This window comes from Artemia franciscana, chromosome 12 (assembly GCF_032884065.1).
Source record: "Artemia franciscana chromosome 12, ASM3288406v1, whole genome shotgun sequence".
NCBI classification, from domain to species: domain Eukaryota; kingdom Metazoa; phylum Arthropoda; class Branchiopoda; order Anostraca; family Artemiidae; genus Artemia; species Artemia franciscana.
The window spans coordinates 3,361,114-3,381,215 of record NC_088874.1 but is presented as its reverse complement, the minus strand read 5'-3'; the positions used below and the strand labels follow the sequence as shown (position 1 = coordinate 3,381,215).

Genomic DNA, 20,102 nt, shown 5'->3' with positions numbered 1-20,102 from the left:
ACTCTAAGCGTTTTCCAAGATTTCCAGTCTCCAAGATTTCCGTTTCCCCACACCACCCCCAATATCCCCAGATCCAATCCAAGTTAAAACTGGAGTATTTGAGATATTATATATTTCTATATATCAAGTCTCATTAAGATCTGATCACCCATTGGCGAGAAAAACATACCTCAATTTTCACGATTTTCCCTCCCTCCAGATGGTCGAATCGGAGAAACGACTGTTAGCAAGTCAATTTTTGCAGGTCCCTGACACGCCTACAATTTTTCATCGTCCTAGAACGACCAGAAGCACCGAACTTGCCAAAGCACTAGAAACCGGACAGACAGACAGACGGAGAGAAAATGCGATCGCCATATGTCACTTGGTACATACCAAGTGCCATAAAAATCAGTGGCCTTACTCAAGATTTTTTTTTTAAATAGGAACCTTACAGAAAGTGGTACGAACTCTAAGAAATTAAAATAAAAATATTTTAATGGTATATTCAATGGTTTTATCAACAGAAAATTAAGAGCAGTCGTTTTTGTTACGTGAAATCTGTGGAAGCAAACACATCAAAGTACCCTATAAATGGCCATAGAACAAAAGAAATTTGGTCCTTAGGAATATAGATATTAAACGGTTAACAGACCAATATTTATGTCACAGCAAATGTGTAAAATAGGCAGAAAAGGTACAATGGGCGAGGGGGAAGGGGTCGAGTCTTGACTCGTGTAACCCCTTAGATTTGATGTTAAAAGATAAAAATAATTAGCACAGAGAAAAATAACTTTTAGCAGTGAAATTATTGTCATTTGATTCAATTATTAACTTTGAAAACGTATTTTGTTGTATCAGTGGTTTGACTGTTCTCTATTACAGCGTGTTTGTAAAAAATATTCACAGACTGGAACCATACTTTAGGCGTAAAGAAGAAGTTGAAATACTTGAGGCCTATCTCAAACTGGTTTACGGGGCTCTTATATGGTTACAGGTATAGTTGCACAGAAGAGATAAATAAATAAATAAAAACGGATACTCTGTGAGATGCAAGCTTCTTATGAGCTTGTTTTTGAAGATTTAATTCGAAGAAGTTAGCAGCTAACTCATCACCATCATCCTTTTCAGGCGGCCATCTCCATTTCCCTGTTCTAACAGTCTTAGCACGACCGAATTGATCCAGGTACGGCTGATCACCGGAGAAAAGTGGCTCCATTGGAAGTGGAGGAAAGGGTAGAACTCCAGACTGAAATTTAACAATTTTAAGAATGTTTAGAAAAATAAAACAGGTTTAAAAGGTAATAAACACTTTTTGAATATAAAAGCTTTTTTTAACAATTCTATTTTAATTATTTTAGTATTTAGTAATTTTTTTGAGATAAGAAAGTAATTTTTTTTGTATTTCATCCAAAAGATGCATATTCAAACTTTAAGTTTATACGATATTAATCTGGCCCTGAATCATAAAGGAGAAGTAACTGGAAGAACTAAAACTTATCTTTGCAGGCTTAACTTATCATTACTCTACGGATTTGCTGAATGGCCATTACGACATTAAGCTGGCACAGCAAAATACAGAGGAAGTATCTGAAAAAAATAAGACTTACCTTTGCAGGTTGAATACTTTTTACTTCAGATGTTCTACGACTGGAAGCAGCTTGAATAGCAATTTAAGGAAAACACTATTTAAAACACTGGACATGAAAGGTGATAAGAGTGAGTGTGGTAATTACAGACATTAGCCTGGTTTCTCTAGGTTGCAAATTGCTTAGTATGATGATAGTTTTTAGACTTAGAGATTCTGTAAATAAAGATTTAGGAGAAGAACAGCGTGATTTTAAGAAGGGTAGAGAATGTATCGACCAAATTTTCAGTCTTAGGTTAATAATTGAGAAATGTCTGAGTTATCAAACACCTTTAGTTCTCAGTTTTATTAATTATCAACAAGCTTTCGATTCAGCTGATAGAAGGTCTTATCCTTGTAAATAGCGAAGAAGACCACACTGAATTTCCATGTCAATTATATACAAGATATACAAACACACACATATATATATATATATATATATATATATATATATATATATATATATATATATATATATATATATATATATATATATATATATATATATATATATATATATATATATATATATATATATATATATATATATATATATATATATATATATATATATATATATATATATATATATATATATATATATATACAAACTTACATTGAAACGTGAAAATAAAAACTAAAACTGTTTTTAAAAAGACTTTTTAAAACAGTCTTAGCATCCTTACTTCACCGAGGTTCAACCATGACTTTTTTTTCTGGTGTCGTCCTGAAGACGGCCCTTGGATATAGGGCCGAGATATTCACTGAATTGAATTCCACTGTCTTTGAAAAAAAAATCCTTATTGTTTCTAAGCTGTGTTTGTTTCTTATCCTTGTCCAATATACAAGACAAATGGTATGGTGTACCATTCGGCCGATCTAGGCTTGTGATACCTTAGTATGAAACTCTGGTACCATATCTTATCATATTCTTGAATATTTAAAGTCTAAAGAATGAATAAGATAAGAATGCATTAAAAAGCTTAGCTAGACCACTGATGTAGGAGGAAGGTCCATAATAGAATCTTTTTGCTGCGTCATATATATGGTCAATGATACCACTTGGCAGGAGCCATTTACGGGCTGGGCGTCCATGGACAATGTGCAGTTTTTCTTCTCAAGAAAAATAGACGATTTTGCATATTTGAAGATAAAAGGTTAAAGCTTTAACTATATATTTCTAGAGCATGTTATGTTGATTGATTTAATTTTCATCAGCGTAGAAAAAAGTTTCTAGGAGGTATTTGCTTGAATTCTATGAATTATCTTATGCCAACTACTTTGGATATATAAATTTAAACTTATCAGAGTCACCATTCCTGGTGACTCTTCTACACATATCTCTAAAACACCTTTTTTTATAGTTTTGGTTGCCATTGATACGAGTCGCTCCTTACATATTGTTCACTAGTATGAACAGTTTCACTTATTATGTTAAAATGTACCATTATTTCTTTAAATAGCAAAAGTAATTTGGCAAGAAAAGAGTTGAAGAAACTTTAAAACACAAATAATAGAACTTTAATTAATCGAAACTAATTACTCTAACATTGCCAAATCATCTGTAACAATCCGAAACGTGCTATTTACTATTGTTGGTCTACATAACATTCGTAACGATCGCCTGATCACACTAATATCAAGGGAAGATCACAATAGAAACATTTGATTCTTTTCAACTTAAACGATTAATAGTTATAATCGATTAAATTATAAATAAATAACGCAAAACGAAAAGGACAGTAATAGAAATAGAAAGCACTGGGAGGAGGGGATTCCAGTATTCAAATTATTTTGTTTAGGAATTCGGTTTCCATGGAAACTGACACTCCTTAAATCTTTGTTTTTGCTTTTGAATAAGTCTATTTTCCAACGGGAATTGAGAAACACAGTAAGGTACACTTTCCTTTTTTCTTATAAAAGGCAAAGAAAAAAAAATCTACGAAATTGAAAATAATTCTTTTGAGTTATTAAGTTTTATGGTGATTACACAGTAAGAGGACTTATGAATTGGGGAAATTGGAGGAAAGTTTTTGAGCTTTTTGCTTATTCAGAAATCTTTCAAATCCCACGTTTGAATCTAAAAAATCACTTTCATTGCCAAATAACAGTCTGCGTAATGAATGCATGTAATCAGTCAATACAACATACAGTTAAAAAATAACAGATAATAAATTTTAAATAAAAAAATATATATAATAAGGGTCAAATGAAAAAAAAAAGAAGATAAAATACAAAACAAAAATCATGGCAAAAAATACACAATTTACTAAAAGGTAATTTTGTGCTCATGAACGACACTCGGGAAAAACATTTTTTCATACTGCAAAGATTTTGTATTTATTTCTATCAGTTTTAGAACTGGTCTTTTAACAACCCTTGGAAGTTGCAACCCCGCACAAGTTTGGTTCTATGGATCAGATTTTATTTTATTTTCTGCTCATTTTTGTGCGTGATATATTTAGTATAAAATAAATGCTGATGATGACGATGATGTTGTTTCGGTATAAATTTTAAGGGAAAAATGTCACGATACTTATGGATATCTAGGTATTCCCCTCCCCCCCCCCAGAAAAAAGATAAATAAACTCAGCTTCAGTTTTCTTTGCTCCAATGCAACTGAATCAAATTTAACTAAAAATTCAGAAAATGGAACTTACAGGGTGACGAAAAATAACAACAAGAGTTTGTTTCAGCTGTTTCTTTTTTTCCACATTAACAAGAGTTAATACGGTTAATATGGCTAAATAATTCCAAAGTGAAACCAAAATGCCATAACAGGAGAGTCTACCTTAAAAGCAGTCATATCAAAACCCAATCAATTCTTTAAAGATGGGACGATGGGTTGCCTCTCTTCACTAACTCTGTGGTAAGCACATCCCACTAAAGATTTTGCTGCTATCTAGCCCTGCTTACCGTGAAATTTTACCCCCACAAGCCCTGAGAGTCAGCCGTACGAGACAAAAACTAAAAGTTGTGCCCGTGCTTGCTCGGATAATCACTACCAGAACTCTTTCGTCCCTTTTTTTACGTGAATATATAATAGTGTCTTTTTTATTCTTTATTTCTTATTTATTTATTCAGTTTGCTGACCAACTCTTGCAACATTTTACGCTTTTATACATTTTTTTTTCTAAGTTTTATTTCTAGCAGGATCAGAAGTTCCTCAAATGGATTAAAATATAGAATTCCCATGGACGCAGAAGTAGAAATCTCATGGATCTATGCTTTTCAGTATAATACTAAAGAGCCAAAGACAGTGAAAATATTACTGCTGCTCTTAAAAATTCACAGTTGCGCCAAGCAGTCTACATCCCAATAAATTCCAATCAATTGCGTGATGTCACTTTTTATGATATGACTGACTTTTTGTTTTTAAGAAAAGTTTATATTCTGTTTTTTTTTGGGATTTAATCAACTATGTGATTTCACGCTCCTCTTATGTTTTCGAATCCTACTCTTATTTTTATGGGATCCGTGTTACAAAGCAAAGTCAATCTGATATATCTAAAAAATGGCCTTGTTGTGAAGCACGGCTTGAAAAAAAACCATGACGGCCTCGTATGCCACGATGGTGTCTTTTGTAAATCAAATTGTGTTCGAGGTAGTTTTTTCATGCAGAATTCAAATATTGGGAATTATCGGCAAAAAAAATTTACCGATAATTATTTTTTGCCGACTTTATTTCTTATACTTCCAACTTTTTTTTCAACTGTGAAAGAACACCTTGGACCTTGGCTATCCTACTTTTAACTGAATAAAAGTTTTAAAATGAAATCTGATTTTTAAATTAACCAAGTGGAAACTTACACTGCCATAAATATGCATCTTAAAAATAAAAAAAAGGAATATATTTTTACTGAAAAAGACTTCCATATATAGTTTTGCAGCTTTTTACTTTAGCAGGTATCAGATAAAAAAAAAGCTACGAATGTATGATGCCTAACAGGTTTAGAAGTTGTTGCTTTTCTTTGAAGGTATAGTTGCCTTTGAGAATCAACAGATTGTTGGTGTTAGATTATTATAGAGGAAAACACTCTATGAATTTTAACTAATTAGACTTGCTTTTTTCTTTTCACATTCCAACATAACAACGATAGCAAGGATTTGATGCTGCTCTAAAATCTTAATTATTCTGAAACAACCAAAAGAAAAATTTAAGAAAATCGTAATTTTCAGGTATGAATAAACCTAAGATGGGCCCAAAGGGAGGGGGGCAAAAAAAGTTTCTATTTTTTGTCCTTGGCACCTGAAATTATGCATATCGTTTTTGATCTTTACTTATTTTCCTTTTTTCTTATTCTTTATTCTTCTTTTTGCTTTTTTCTAATTCACTATTTTTGAGTTTTCAGACATTCCACCGGGCTGTCTTTGTGAATCTGACAGTCATGTTTACTATCATATGTCTTGATACTTTAAAATTATTTTCTATAATACCGTAAATACCGACGGAAAATACGACCATCTTTTTCAATAATGAATCGAAAACATTTTGAAACTTTAGAAAACCTTCAAAAAAAAAATAAATTGGCAAAAATACTTAAAGAGAAGTTTCATAGCTTGCCACTTGTATACAAAACACCACAAGGTAACGAATCTCTCCAAAATGGAAGCTTGTTAAGACAGGGTCTATCATCCTAATCATGATTGCAAAATATATTGCAACCTAGTAAAGAATGAAATCTAGCCCATAGCAACAAAAAAGTTCATCATAAGTTTATCCATAGCCGAAAACCTTTCATAGAAAAATTTCTGTCCCTAATCCTAGGCTACAAAGAAAATAACCTCTACGTATAGAAAGCATGAGATGTCTTCCTTTTTTTACATCACTGCAAGTGGGGCTCTGAAACATCACCAAGAGATCTTTAAGAACTCATTTGATTGGAAATTGTTACATCTACTGCTTTTTATTATTAACAAGAGATAGGGGAGAGAGGGGTCAGGTCCGTCATAGGAGCTGGTCCGAACATCGGCTCTGCAAACCGCATTCTTAAGCTTTAAACTACGTGCTGTATATTTTCAGAACCCGTAAACATACAAAGATCTTCTGTAAACAAAATTCTAGCAGTTACAGTCAAGCATTTATAGTAAACAGAGCTAAGAGTCACTGTTTTGCATGAAAGTAAGTTTCACGGAATCTCTTTGACACCTTGTTTTCGTAATTTAGAAACCAATTACGCCGTCGTTGATTTTTCCGTAGATATTAAAACATTGAGGCTATCATGTCGTACAAAAATTTCAAAAGATCGGATCAGGAGCATGAGAGCTACAAATTTAATCCTGAAAAATGGCACAATAGGCAGGTTCCGACAAAAATGATTGGGGCAGGTTTGGACATGTCTGGACCTGCCCAAGTACTTTATGTTTCACTAAAATATGTTTGTATCTTTAAAGAAGCCATTATAACTGGAGTTTTTGGCTTTAAGTCTTGCAAACTTTTCCTACTTGTTAACGAAGTTATTTATCTTTCAGACATGCTTTAAACTTACAAGCCAAAACGCCAAACACCCACTGTTTAAGACAAAATTATATCAGCTACAGTCAGAGCTGTAAAGACAAAAGAAACACGATCAGAAGTGTATCCGCTACATTCAGAATTCCGCGGTCAACAATCGGTGACAATTTCGCCACAAGCGTTAAAAGGGTGCGTTTTCCATACAAAGTTGCAACAATATCAGAAAAAGAGGTTCCTTACATGGGAACATGAATCGACCGATTATCCTCACGCAAGATCTTAACAAATGAGCAAGAAGCCTCTCTTACATGCTACCTCTTAAGATCGTCACAGATACACTGTGGCTTAACTCAACTTGTCTTCCCACGCAAAATCTACAAGCCACACTTCCTCTTTGGAGCCCCCCGCCCCTTGGCAGCTTGGGTCTCGCCCAGACAACAGGATGGATGACAGTTAGCACTTTCATGGAGATTATCAAGCATTTCAAAAAGTAAAGGTGCACCAAGTAAGACCCTGCACTTCTGCTACTAGATAATCATGAAAGCCACATTAGCCTGGAGCTTGTTATTTTGCAGGATAAAGCAGCATTGTTAGCACTAAAGATCTTTCCGCAACCGGATGAACAGTCACCCGTTCCAGAGGATCAAAATTAACGACATAGGTCAGTTAGTCAGTAATGCATATCCAGTGGCTATTACCATGCAAAACATCACATCTGATTTCACTTAGCTGTTATTTGGCCGTTCAGTACAACTACATTTAGCGACGATGATTTCTATGCTGCATCAGTTAGTAACAGACCAGACTAGCTTTCATCACCAGTAGTGGCAACTGCGAGTCCTGACTCTTTTATTTCGACATCTGTGAGTGATATACTAGAACAGCTTTCAGCTAAAGGTCACAAAAATGACGATACAGACCAAACATCCATCTTATCTCTTGGATTAGTAGCTGAAAATGCTCCACATTTGCTCCTTGAAGACATTAGATCATATCTGAAAGCTCCATCCTGCAAGACCAATAGTAAAGGTGGCAAGAAAAGGACTCACAGATACTCCTGAAAAGGATACAATCGAAGCAGCTGCAAAAGCAAAGACAATCAAGCTAAAGTAGAAAGAAAAGAAGAAGAGAGCAGAGGAAGAAAGGGAAGGAAGAAAAAACCCAAGAAGTCCTTGAAACCTATTTTGGAGGAAAACGAATCCGATTCAGACCCAGCAGTAACCCAATATCAGGATGAAAGTGACTTGGACCGGAGTTTAAATTTGGAGCAGAGCCTGTTGATCTAGAAACAGCGCTTCCCGAGGATTTCGTCTTAATTAAGTTTGAGAACCAAAACTCCTTCATCTACAATGATGGAAAAGGATGAGCTCAAGATCAAGTTTACGAAGAAGAAATTAGGCACCAGCCTGAAGTTCATTTTTCCAGATGTGGATGACATTGCTCAAGTTAATATTAAAGACGTAAAGCTCAAACTACCCTGTCCAACAATTACTTGGGATCTACTATTGCAACAATTTACAACAGTTACTACTGGACTTACTCAGATTGCCTTAGCGATAACGTTTGGGTTAAATCTGGGCAGTATCCAGAACCTTCACTAGAAGGTTCAAGTTTTTTACCTTTTTTACATTTTTACTACAGAATGTTACTATATATCTGAAATAAAAGCAAAATGAAAATTTGATCCACTCCTGAGTATGGGAAATATAGGTGCCCAGAGCTGCCCCATCATGTCCAAATCTACTCTCGGTCTGAGGCAGGTCCGGAAAAAATAGTTCATGGGATCCTGGTATATGCGAAGAGAGGGATGAGGGTAATGGGATTCTACAAAGTAATAACTATAGCAGAGATATCATTCTAGATAATCGGACAAAAATGGATTCGGTTGCATTTCAAAAAAATTCTTAAGGTGCCAAAAAGCAAAAACGTAACGAACCTGCCCCCCTCTCCCCTGATATGAAATTCAAATTCTATTTTCGACGAAAATTCCATGATGACGTAACCTACTTGCTTTTGACTAGTAATTTAATACACATATCTTTTAAAAAGTTGCATCTCTAGGGTATAATGTCACATTTTAGCAACTCCACGGCCTGAATCCCTTTGGTGCGTTCCTTACAATTATTTTAAGGACTTACCGCACTCTGTTGAAGTAGCAATAGTTTCTGCAATAATTTCTGCTGGATCTGCATATTCTGAGCAACTGCCGATTGAAGGAAAAGTCGCTGCATAATTTGCTGCATAGCGGTGATGTTTTGCATTTCAAAGCCACCTGGAGTTTGCGACATCATTCCTGGTATTACTGACGGTGGAAATGGATATCCTATAAAAGTTTGTAATTTTTATTGAAATTTTTGGATATTCTATGGAACTACTAGTTATTAAATTAGATGAACTAAAAAGTGCTATAAAATACTAAATACTTAAAAATGAAAGGTAGAGGATCTTGGAAATTCTAAAGAACTTGGTGATAGCCTATATCACAAAGCGTTATAGGAGTTGATAACCGTCTTTACGACCGAACATAAACAACTTCTAAGACCATAATGGCTATACATGACAAGATAAAAATAAATAAAAAAATGGAGAAGAAAAAACAAGAATAATTCCTGACAGTGAAAAAAGGAGAGATAAATTGCTCAACAACCCTCAGACCAAAGGAAAATAAAATTAAAGAAATGTAAGATTAAAATTCCAATGACAAAATAAAACAAAACAAACCTTAAAATAAGCACTAAATTAAAAGAGGCTCTCTTGGAGTAACGGTGCAGTAAAAATAGAAATGCTGTTGTTTTTTTTTTACTTCGAATTCATTTTTTTTTCGTCTGACACGTAAAAAGTAACAAAAAATTCATGTAAACTAATTTTCAGTACATTTTTTAAAGTTTTTTGTATATCCCCCCTTTCTGATAAAATTCCTGAATACGCCTTTGAATATAAAAATGGTTAATCAAATCACAATTGGTCCATAAACACATAATTTAGACCCCCCCCCCCCCGTGCCCATTTAATTATCATATATATTTTTGAATATTATTTGGACTCTTCAGAGGCCAATTTAACCAAATCCAAAGAAACCCCCCCAAAAAACTAAAAAAGAACATTTAGTACCAATTCAAATTTTATTGCAACTAGATTTTCATGGTAAATTATTATTTGCTTATACCGCCCATTGATGTGCATCAACGAACGTCCATTGTGTTCATTAATGTTCATAATGTCCATCAATAGAAAGACCTTTTTAGCTGTTTCAAAAATGGTCCTTCAGGAAGTGCAATGAAAAGAGAAGAAATATCTATTTAAAAAGAAGAAAAAAGACGAAGAAATAATGTAGATTCCCACCGAAAAAGGAAAAAAAGAAAAAGAAACCGGTTTCAGTACCATTTGTTGCTAAAGTTCTTACAATGAGTTCTAGGGACTTTTTATGCCCCTGTAATGCCAACCCGAAATTTTTTTCTATAAGTCATAAAATGGCATAGTGTACTGGAAATATTTTTTTTTTACGGAACTTTTTTGTTCAGATTACATTTTGGAGCTTCACATACGCTTACGTTTAATATTCTACAAGAACTTCAGTTAAAATTTAGTAAAACCAGTAGGGTTTCAGGGACGTAGACCTTCCATTTACAGGATAAGTCTAGTTCGTTTGAAATAAGCTCCTGTTCGTTCATGCTGGAAATAGAAAGAAATGTCCAGAGATTTTGGTGTATTTTGTCTGCTCGAACATAAAAAAACGTCTTTAATATTTTTTAGACTCAAGTTAGTAAAGCATAGCTAATACCACTTGTAACAATTCACTGCACCATTAAGCCACCTGAGACTCCTCCTCCGTCCCAATCTATCGAAAGTCTCTGTCATGAATCACCTATGTAAATTATACTTTCAGCTAAATCCTTTTACATTTCAAGTCTTTTTCTGTGTGTTTTTGCGTAAGTGAGTGCCGAGATACTGAACTCGGGCGGTAATGAACTTTTATTTGATTCATTTTGTTAGTTGCGATTTGTCTGTTTAAGAATGAAGAAGGGATTTTTCGTATTTGGATACTTTATTGGAATAGGGAGAAATTAGTCGGCAGCAGCCTCCCTCTTTACACCCTCCAAAAAAGCTCCGATTTCCTTTAAATCTTTTCTTTGATCTCTTGCCATCCCATTTGTGAACGACCTGATATTTGTTTAGCCCTAGATGGATGACCAAAAAGGACAATCTTTGGCAATCTGTCATCCTTCATCTACAAAACGTGTCCTAAACATCTCAATTTTTTTATCTTTAGGGCCCAAACAAGCGGGATAGGACCACATTCTTTGAAGAACTTACTGTTTGAAATGTGGTTAGTCAGGCAGTTACCCAAAATAATCCAGAAAATTAGTAAAATTGTCTTCTAAATATGATTTGAGATTCAATAGCCAGATTATTTTTGGTATAAATCTTTATTTTGGGGAATATCCTTAAGACTGCAAAAACGCAAGGTCCAATTAGTACTAAGGCAATATCAAATACATTTTAAAAGTGGATTTTAACAGATTTGTATCTTAAATTTCATAACTAACCCATAATTCCCGTCAGTATTTTTTTTCTACAGCAACTCTTGTTCATTTGCTATTGAAATACAATTGTTTTAATTCCCATCCCCGAAGATCAGAGACGTATACAGGGGAGAAACTTCGGGTTCTGGCGCTTTCTCAACCCGCAATTAGAGTTTTTAACTGAAAGTAAGCAGCGACATTAAAACTTAAAACGAACAGAAATTACTCCGTATATAAAATGGGTTGTCCCCTCCGCAATCCCTCGCTCTTTACGCTAAAGTTTTTAATTGTTTTAAAAAGTAGAATTGAGGCAAAGAGTCAAACTTTAGCGTAAAGAGCGAGGGATTGCGGAGGAGACAACCCATTTCATATACGGAGTAATTTCTGTTCGTTTTAAGTTTTAATGTCGCTGCTTACTTTCAGTTAAAAAAACTAATTTTTTTATTTAATTTCTGAACGTTTTGAATTAATGCATTTTTGATTTTGGCTCACCGCACATAAATTATTAAAATGAAATTTGCAGATTAATTCTTTTTTTGGCTAAATGGCTTTCTTTTAGTTTTGATCAGACGATTTTGAGAAATAAGGGGTGGGGAAGAAGGCGTAGTTGCCCTCCAATTTTTCGGTTACTTAAAAATGCAACTAGAAGTTTTAATTTTTAACGAACGTTTTTATTAGTAAGAAATATACGTAACTTAAGAATTAACTTACGTAACAAACTTTTATATTCTTTTATTTTTATTATGTATATGAAGGGGTTTGTCCCCTCGTTAATACCTCGCTCTTTACACTAAATCTTAGGTTTCGTCCCAATTCTCTAAGAATAACCCCTGTATCAGAAAGGCCGTAGAATAAATAGTTGAAATTACTGAAAATACTTTAGCATAAAGAGTGAGTTATTTATCTCCTCCTAAATACCTCGCTCTTTATGCTAAAGTATTTTTAGAGCCCCTTATATGCGTAATAATCTCTGCTCCTTTTAAGTTTTAATGCCACTCCTTACTTTCAATTGAAAAAACTTTTTCATGCTAATTTGTTCATTGTTTTTTTTTTTTTTATAGTAATGCTAGAAAATCCTGCGCCCTTTTCATTGAATTTCTCTTCACCCATGACATATTCCTCCAAGGAAAGATCCTCCCACATAGCCTCCTCCACTCAACCCCATCCCCCAAACCAAAAAAATCCCCCTGAAAACGTCTGTACACTTCCCAATAGCCATTACTGTATGTAAACACTGGTCAAAGTTTGTAACTTGCAGCCCGTCCCCCAGGGACTCTGGGGGAGTAAGTCATCCCCAAAGACATAGTTATTATGGTTTTTAACTATAAGGAACAAAATGGCTATCTCAAAATTTTGATCCGTTGAATTTGCGAAAAAATGAGCGTGGGAGGGGGCCTGGGTGCCCTCCAATTTTTTTGGTCACTTAAAAAGGGCACTAGAACTTTTCATTTCCGTTAGAAAGATCCCTCTTTTGACATTCTAGGACCATTTGGTCGATACGATGACCCCTGGAGGAAAGAAAAAAAAACAAAAAAAAACAAATAAACACGCACCCGTGATCTGTCTTAAAAATACGAAATTCCACATTTTTATAGATAGGAGCTTGAAATTTTTGTAATAGGGTTCTCTGATACGCTGAATGCGATGGTGTGATTTTTGCTAAGATTCTATAACTTTTAGGGGGTGTTTCCCCCTATTTTCCAAAATAAGGCGTATTTTCTCAGCCTCGTAACTTTTGATGACAAGGACTAAATTGATGAAACTTATATATTTACAATCAGCATGAAAATCTGATTTTTTGTTATATTTCTTAGCATCAAAAGTCCGATTTTTAGAGTTTCGTTTACTATTGACCCGGGTCGCTCTTTACAACAGTTCGTTACCACGAACTGTTTGACAGAGCTATTATTGATTATTAATACTGGTTTAGCTCATGCTGAAATTTTAAATATCGGTTTAATTCGAAGCGTAGCTAAGGCACTCCATTTGGAGTAGAATCGATAAATTAAGCGAAAACTTACCAGGTATGAAGTTTGATTGTAATTCTACTCCAAAGAAGGAGTGCCAGCGTAGCTGAAAGTTCAACTGCCCTCCCTTTTCCCCTTCACTTTGAACAATCAGCACTTCATCATGAGCTTAACAACCGCATACTACAGGGCTTAAATTACTGATGTTGCTATCTTTTATTACTGATAAAATTTATTACTGATTTATTACTGATTTTATTTAATTACTGATGACGCTTCTTTTATTCGATTTACGTTGTAGGAGATAAGGAATTTGGTCTCGCTACAGAAATAATTTATGAGAGATATTCTAGTTGTTGTGAAAAGTTGCGAAGCTCACTTACCAGAATTCCTGGCAAAATATTAATCAAACAGTTCGTGGTAACGAACTGTGAGTACGGAGCGACCCGGCAAAATAGTAATTGAAACTCTAAGAAACAAAATTTTCATATCTATAGGTACCTCAGAGGGATTTCAAATATATACAATTCACTAAATTGCATGGTTTTTTCTGTATCAAACAACTGTTTTTTCTTATTTTGAAACAACGAAAAAATTTGAAAGAAAATTTCATCTTCATTAATCAACTTCACATTTAAGCAGTTCGGAGAATATACATATTTGTGATTTCTACAGTAGCAGATTTCTAGCTGAATAGTTGCCAGACAATCTTCTTTTCATAAATGATGTTTACTCAATCAAGAGTTGAAAGACCTTCATCCCCTCTACTCATTTTAAGAAAACACCTACCCTCCAACTTTCGGTTACTTAAAGGCAACTAGAACTTTTTACGAAAATTTTATACGATTTTTTTTTTTAGTTTTTTTTACAAACGTTTTTATTAGTAGTAAATATGCGCTAATTACAAATTAACAAACGTAACGAGCTACTATATTTGGATATTTTATTACGTATATGAAAGGGTTTGCTCCCTTGTTAATACCTATCTCTTTACACTAAAGCTTAAATTTTGTCCCAATTCCTTAAGAATAACCGCAGAATCATAAAGGCCGTAGGATAAATAATTGAAATTGCTAATAGTACTTTAGCGTAAAGAGCGAGGTATTTAGGAGAAGATGAACAACTCATGGGCATAATAATTTAGGTTCGTTTCATATTTTAATGCTGCTCCTTAGTTTCAGTTGAAAAAACTTTTTCATATTTATTTTTTCATTATTTTTTTAAATAATGCTAGGAAATCTTGCACCCTCTTCATGGAAATTCTCCTCCCCCATGAAAAATTCCTCAAAGAAAAGATCCTTCCACGTAGCTTCCTCCCCTCAAACCCCCCCCCAACTACAAAAATCCCCCTGAAACTAATAACCATTACTGTATGAAAACACTGGTCAAAGTTTGTAACTTGCAGCCCCTCCCCCGGGGATTGTGGGGGAGTAAATCGTTGCCAAAGACCTAGTTATTATGTTGTTTGACTATGCTGAACAACAAAATTTTAATCCGTTGACTTTGGGAAAAAATGAGCGTGGGAGGACACCTAGGTGCCCTCCTTTTTTTGTCACTTAAAAAGGGCACTAGAACTTTTAATTTCCGTTAGAATGAGCCCTCTTGAGATAATCTAGGACTAGTGGGTCGATACGATCATCCCTGGGGAAAAGAAAAAAACAGGTAAAATTCTAGTTAATTGACTTCTTGCTATCTTGGAAAGGGTTTAGGTTAGGAAAATGAAACTTTTAGGGATGGGTCTACAGGCTCAATTATGTCCCAGGAAAGTATTTTCAAGTACCCACCTCCACTCCTTCTCCCTCTAGAGGGCCCTGAAATTTGCCTACATGACAGGTCTATACCTATTGAAATTTGACAAAACAACATTTTACATTAATATTCAGTTACTAGTTGCTTTTTCTCTGTCGTTAGCTCTGAAAATGCAATTCCTGTTATTTGAGCAAAATCAATGTTTTTTTTTCAAAATTTATGAAATATATTTGCATATCTTTAAAACCTTGTAAAATGGAATTGAGCAAAGTTATGAAGCTGAAAACAATTTTGTTGTACTTCAATTAAGCAGAAGACCTATTTTGCAAGGTTTCACTTTTGTAACACACATATTTTTAAAGGACATTAAAGGTCAAGCCCCTCTAGAGGGAGAAGGAGTGGAGGTAGTTGTTTCGAAATACCTTTCCGGGACATACTTTAGTCTGTAGATTCATCCCTGAAAGTTTCATTTTCCTAACCTAAACCCTTTCTGAGATAGCAAGAAGTCAATTAACTAGAATCTTACCAAAAAAATAAAAAGTTTCACATTTTTGTAGCTAAGAGATTGAAACTTCTAAATTGAGTTTCTCAGATACGCTGAATCCGATGGTTTGATTTTCGTTAAAACTTATGACAATTAGGGGGGGGGGTGTTTCCGCCTATTTTCCAAAATAAGATACATTTTCTGAGGCTTGTATCTTTTCATGGGTGACACTAAATTTGATGAAACTTATATATTTAAAATCAGCATACCAATCCAATTCTTTTGATGTATCTATTAGTATCAAAATAAAGTTTCTTAGACTTTCGTTTACTGTCGAGCCGGGTTGCTCCTTACTGCAGTTCGTTACCACAAACTGTTTGATAAATGCTACAAAATAAAACCATCGAAAAAAAAATAAAAGTAACAAAATAAAAAATGTGATTCCAATTACCTTTCAATCCTTCTTAAAATCCCTTCCCATGCAACTTGGGGAAAACCTGCCCTTCATTTGGTCTTTTGGGTGGATATAATGATAGCACGGTCTTTGGATAGAGATTTTGATGGTGGGAGGAAAAACTTTTATAGCTGTAAAAAGAATTCAAATATCATAAATGGTAGTAAATCATCAAACTGGGCTCTTTTGAAAGTCAAACACCTGGAAATCCCCCTCCACTTCCAATACCCATTCTCATCACCCATTCCATTATATGTCCATCATTCAACATGGGAGGGACTCTGCCGTCCATGTAAAAATTCATAAGCAAAATAGGCCCAGGTGCTTGAAAAAAAAAGAAAGATATTTAAACTGAAATTATGGAGCAGCGTAAGACCTTAAGACGAACAGAAGCTAATCTGTACATGAACAGCGTTGTCCCCTACTCAATATCACGCTCTTTGCGCTAAAGTTTGACGTTTTGTTCCAATTATTTAAGAATGACTCCTGAAACACGAGGGCCATTTACTACGAATAATTCATGAAATAAACAAATTTTCTTATAAGTGAAAGTAAAGAGCCGCATTAAAACTCAAAATAAACGCAAATCGTTTCGTATAAGAGTTGGAGGAATAAATATTCGTACATGTGTATTAAACTGACAATCCACGGTATTTTATTTTATTTTTTTCAGTAAAGTGCAAATTATGTTCTTGTCCTGAGAAAGCGAAGGCATGGGGGTTTTAAGTATTCATGTTATTATTTATATGAGGAGGGTTGCTCCTCCCCAACACCTCGCTTTTTACGCTAGAGTTTTTTTTTAGTACTTAAAAAAAAACTTCTTATTATTCTAATTAAAAGAACATAGTGTTTAAGAGTCATTCTTAAAGAATTAAATAGAAAAAAACAAGTTTTTGTAACGGAAAGTAAGGAGCGACATTAAAACTTAAAACGAACATAAATTACTCCGTATATGAAAGGGGCTTTTCCTCCTCAACGCCTCGCTCTTTACGCTAAAGTTTGACCCTTTCTCTTAACTCTACTTTTTAAAACAGGAAGAAACTTTACCGTATAGAGCAAGGTATAACGGTATAACGAGGAGTTAAACCCCTCATATGCGTAATAATTTTTGTTCGTTTTAAGTTTTAATGCTGCTCCTTACTTTCAGTAGAAAAACTTTTCATATTTATTTTTTCATTGTTTTTTCAAATAAAGCTAGAAAAGCCATCGCCCACTTCATTGAAATTCTCTTTTCCCATGATTAGTCTCTCCATGTAAATATCATCCCACGTACCCCCCCCCCTCAACCCTCTCCCCTAAACCAAAAAATCCCCCTGAAAACGTCTGTACACTTCCCAGTAACCATTATTATATGTTAACACAGGTTTAAGTTTTCAACTTGCAGCCCCTCCCACGGGGACTGCGGGGGAGTAAGTCGTCCCTAAAGACATATTTATTAGGTTTTTGGACTATGGTGAATAAAATGACTGTGGGAGAGTAAGTCGTCCCCAAAGACATAGTTATAAGGTTTTTCGACTACGCTGAATAAAATGGCTATCTCAGAATTTTGATTTGGTGACTTTGTGAAATAAATGAGCGTAGAAGGGGGCCTAGGTGCCCTCCAATTTTTTTAGTCACTTAAAAAGGGCACTAGAACTTTTAATTTCCGTTATAATGTGCCCTCTCGCAAGAATATAGGACCACTCGGTCGATACGATCACCCCTGGGAAAAAACAAAAACAAAAAAACAAACAAATAAACACGCATCCGTGATCTGTCTTCTGGCAAAAAATGTCAATTTCCACATTTTTGTAGATAGGAGCTTGAAACTTCTACAATAAGGTTTTCTAATACGTTGAATCTGATGGTGTGATTTTCGTTAAGATTGTTTGACTTTTAGGGGGTGTTACCCCCTATTTTCTAAAATGAGGCAAATTTTCTCAGGCTTGTAACTTTTGATGGGTATAACTGATCTTGATGAAACTTGTATATTTAAAATCAGCATTAAAATGCGATTCTTTTGATGTAAATATTGGTATCAAAATTATTCCATTTTTTAATCCATTTAATCCATTTTTTAGAGTTTCGGTTACTATTGAGCCGGGTCGCTCCTTACTACGGTTCGTTACCACAAACTGTTTGATTGGGATAGAATTCAAACTCTAGCGTAAAGACCAAAGTATAGAGGAGGAGCAACCATCCTCGTATATGATATACTCTGTGTTCATTTTAAATTTTAATGTGGCTCCTTACTTTCAGTTAAAAAAAATTAATTTTATTTCTGGTCTTTTTTTTTAGATAATGCCAGAAAATCTGGCCAAACCTCTATGGAAAAATCCCTCCTCCTGACTGATTTATTCACTGGACCAGTTTTCCCACATTGTGGTACGCGTACTCCTTGGGGGTACACAAAATTTTTTAAGGGGTAAACAACCAGCCATCAACAAAATAAAATAAAAAGGCCCTTTAACTCTAGGACTGGCAATTTTATTTATATTTTAGCAATAGTTTACTTAGTACCGGTAGCTGAGAACGGTTACCTAAAATGGTTTGTGGGTAAAAAAAGGTACAGTGTCTAAATAAGTTTGAGAACCACTGCTCTAGACAATCCAATACTGTTGAAAATTTACCCCAGACGTGTACTGTTAACATCTCCATGCGTAAAATTTAAGAAAGCAAGACACAAGAAGAATATCGTATAGGAATTCCTGCAAATCTCACCAGTGTAAGAAATTCCCTGAAAAATTCACCCCTGAAAACTTCTCCCCACGACAGATTGTCCCCGTAGAAAACTCCACCTGTAGAAAATTCGCTCCACTCACCCGAAAAATTTATGCATACTTCCCAAAAGCAAATACTACATGCAAACAATGGACACATTTTGTAACTTTAAGACCTTTCCCCAGGGGCTGTGCAGGGGGTCGTCTCTCGATATTGTAGGACCACTGAGTCGATACGATCACCCAAGGAAAAAAACAAAAAACACGCATCCGTGATCTTTCTTATGGCAAAAAATACAAAATTCCAAATTTTTACAGGTAGGAGCTTGAAACCTCTACAGTAGGGTTTTCTGATACGCTGAATCTGATAATGTGACTTTCATAAGGATTCTGCCACTTTTATGGGGTGTTTCCACCTTTTTTCTAAAATCAGGCAGATTTTCTCAAGCTCGTAACCTTTGATGATTAATACTAAACTTGACGGAACTTATACATTTGAAATTAGCACAAAAATGCAATTCTTATGATATATCTATTGGTATCAAAATTCTGCTTTTTAGAGTTTCGGTTACTATTGAGCCTGGTTGCTCCATATTCGTTACCACGAACTGTTTGATAGGAAAATTCAACTCGATCTGTTGTGCAAATGTTTTATTTTTGTTAATTATAATTACTTTAAACTTAGCCTTCTTAAGAAAATAATTAAGGCAATAAAAATACTTAAAAAGCGTGAGTTACAAATTCGTCTGTCTCTTCTTCAAAGCTCACCTCTGGTTAATGTTTCATTATGGGATTGTTTTCTAAATTATTAAATTTTCTGAGAGAGCTGAATGTATAGCCATAATTATTTTCCATAATGATGTTACTCTCGAGGAAACAGGAAAGAAAGCACAAAAAGCTTCATGCACTGGCTAATTCACGATATTCTTCGAAAGCAGTCTCTTTCTAGGAAGTTTTTAAATGAGCTGCATAGTTCGAATTTATAATACAGATGCTCCAATTTGGGATTTATTGCAAAATGGATCGTTGCTAAAAACATTTCCATCGTTGCTATAAAAAAAAACAACTAAGGAATTGACTGAAATAATAACTAATAACTGAAATAACCCATTTTTATGCTGATTCCAAATATATAACTTTCATTAAGTTTAGTATTACCCAT

At 34.5% G+C, this 20,102-nt stretch overlaps 1 protein-coding gene across 6 annotated transcripts in view; it reads right to left on the bottom strand.

The window, feature by feature from the left end:
• The window catches only part of LOC136033588 (uncharacterized), a 109,445-nt gene that overhangs the window by 50,860 nt on the left and 38,483 nt on the right, over positions 1 to 20,102 (bottom strand). For 3 of the 6 annotated variants that reach the window (XM_065714357.1, XM_065714355.1, XM_065714356.1), the window contains exons 1-3: positions 13,609 to 13,739; positions 9,203 to 9,387; positions 1,022 to 1,228 (exon numbers count right to left, since the gene is read on the bottom strand). In XM_065714357.1, the coding sequence (XP_065570429.1) occupies positions 1,022 to 1,228; positions 9,203 to 9,355 (360 nt within the window). In that variant the 5' untranslated portion in view covers positions 9,356 to 9,387; positions 13,609 to 13,739. Of the gene's footprint in view, positions 1 to 1,021; positions 1,229 to 9,202; positions 9,388 to 13,608; positions 13,740 to 16,238; positions 16,373 to 20,102 lie in introns of those variants that run through there. The other 3 variants (XM_065714361.1, XM_065714359.1, XM_065714358.1) reach the window with 2 other exon arrangements.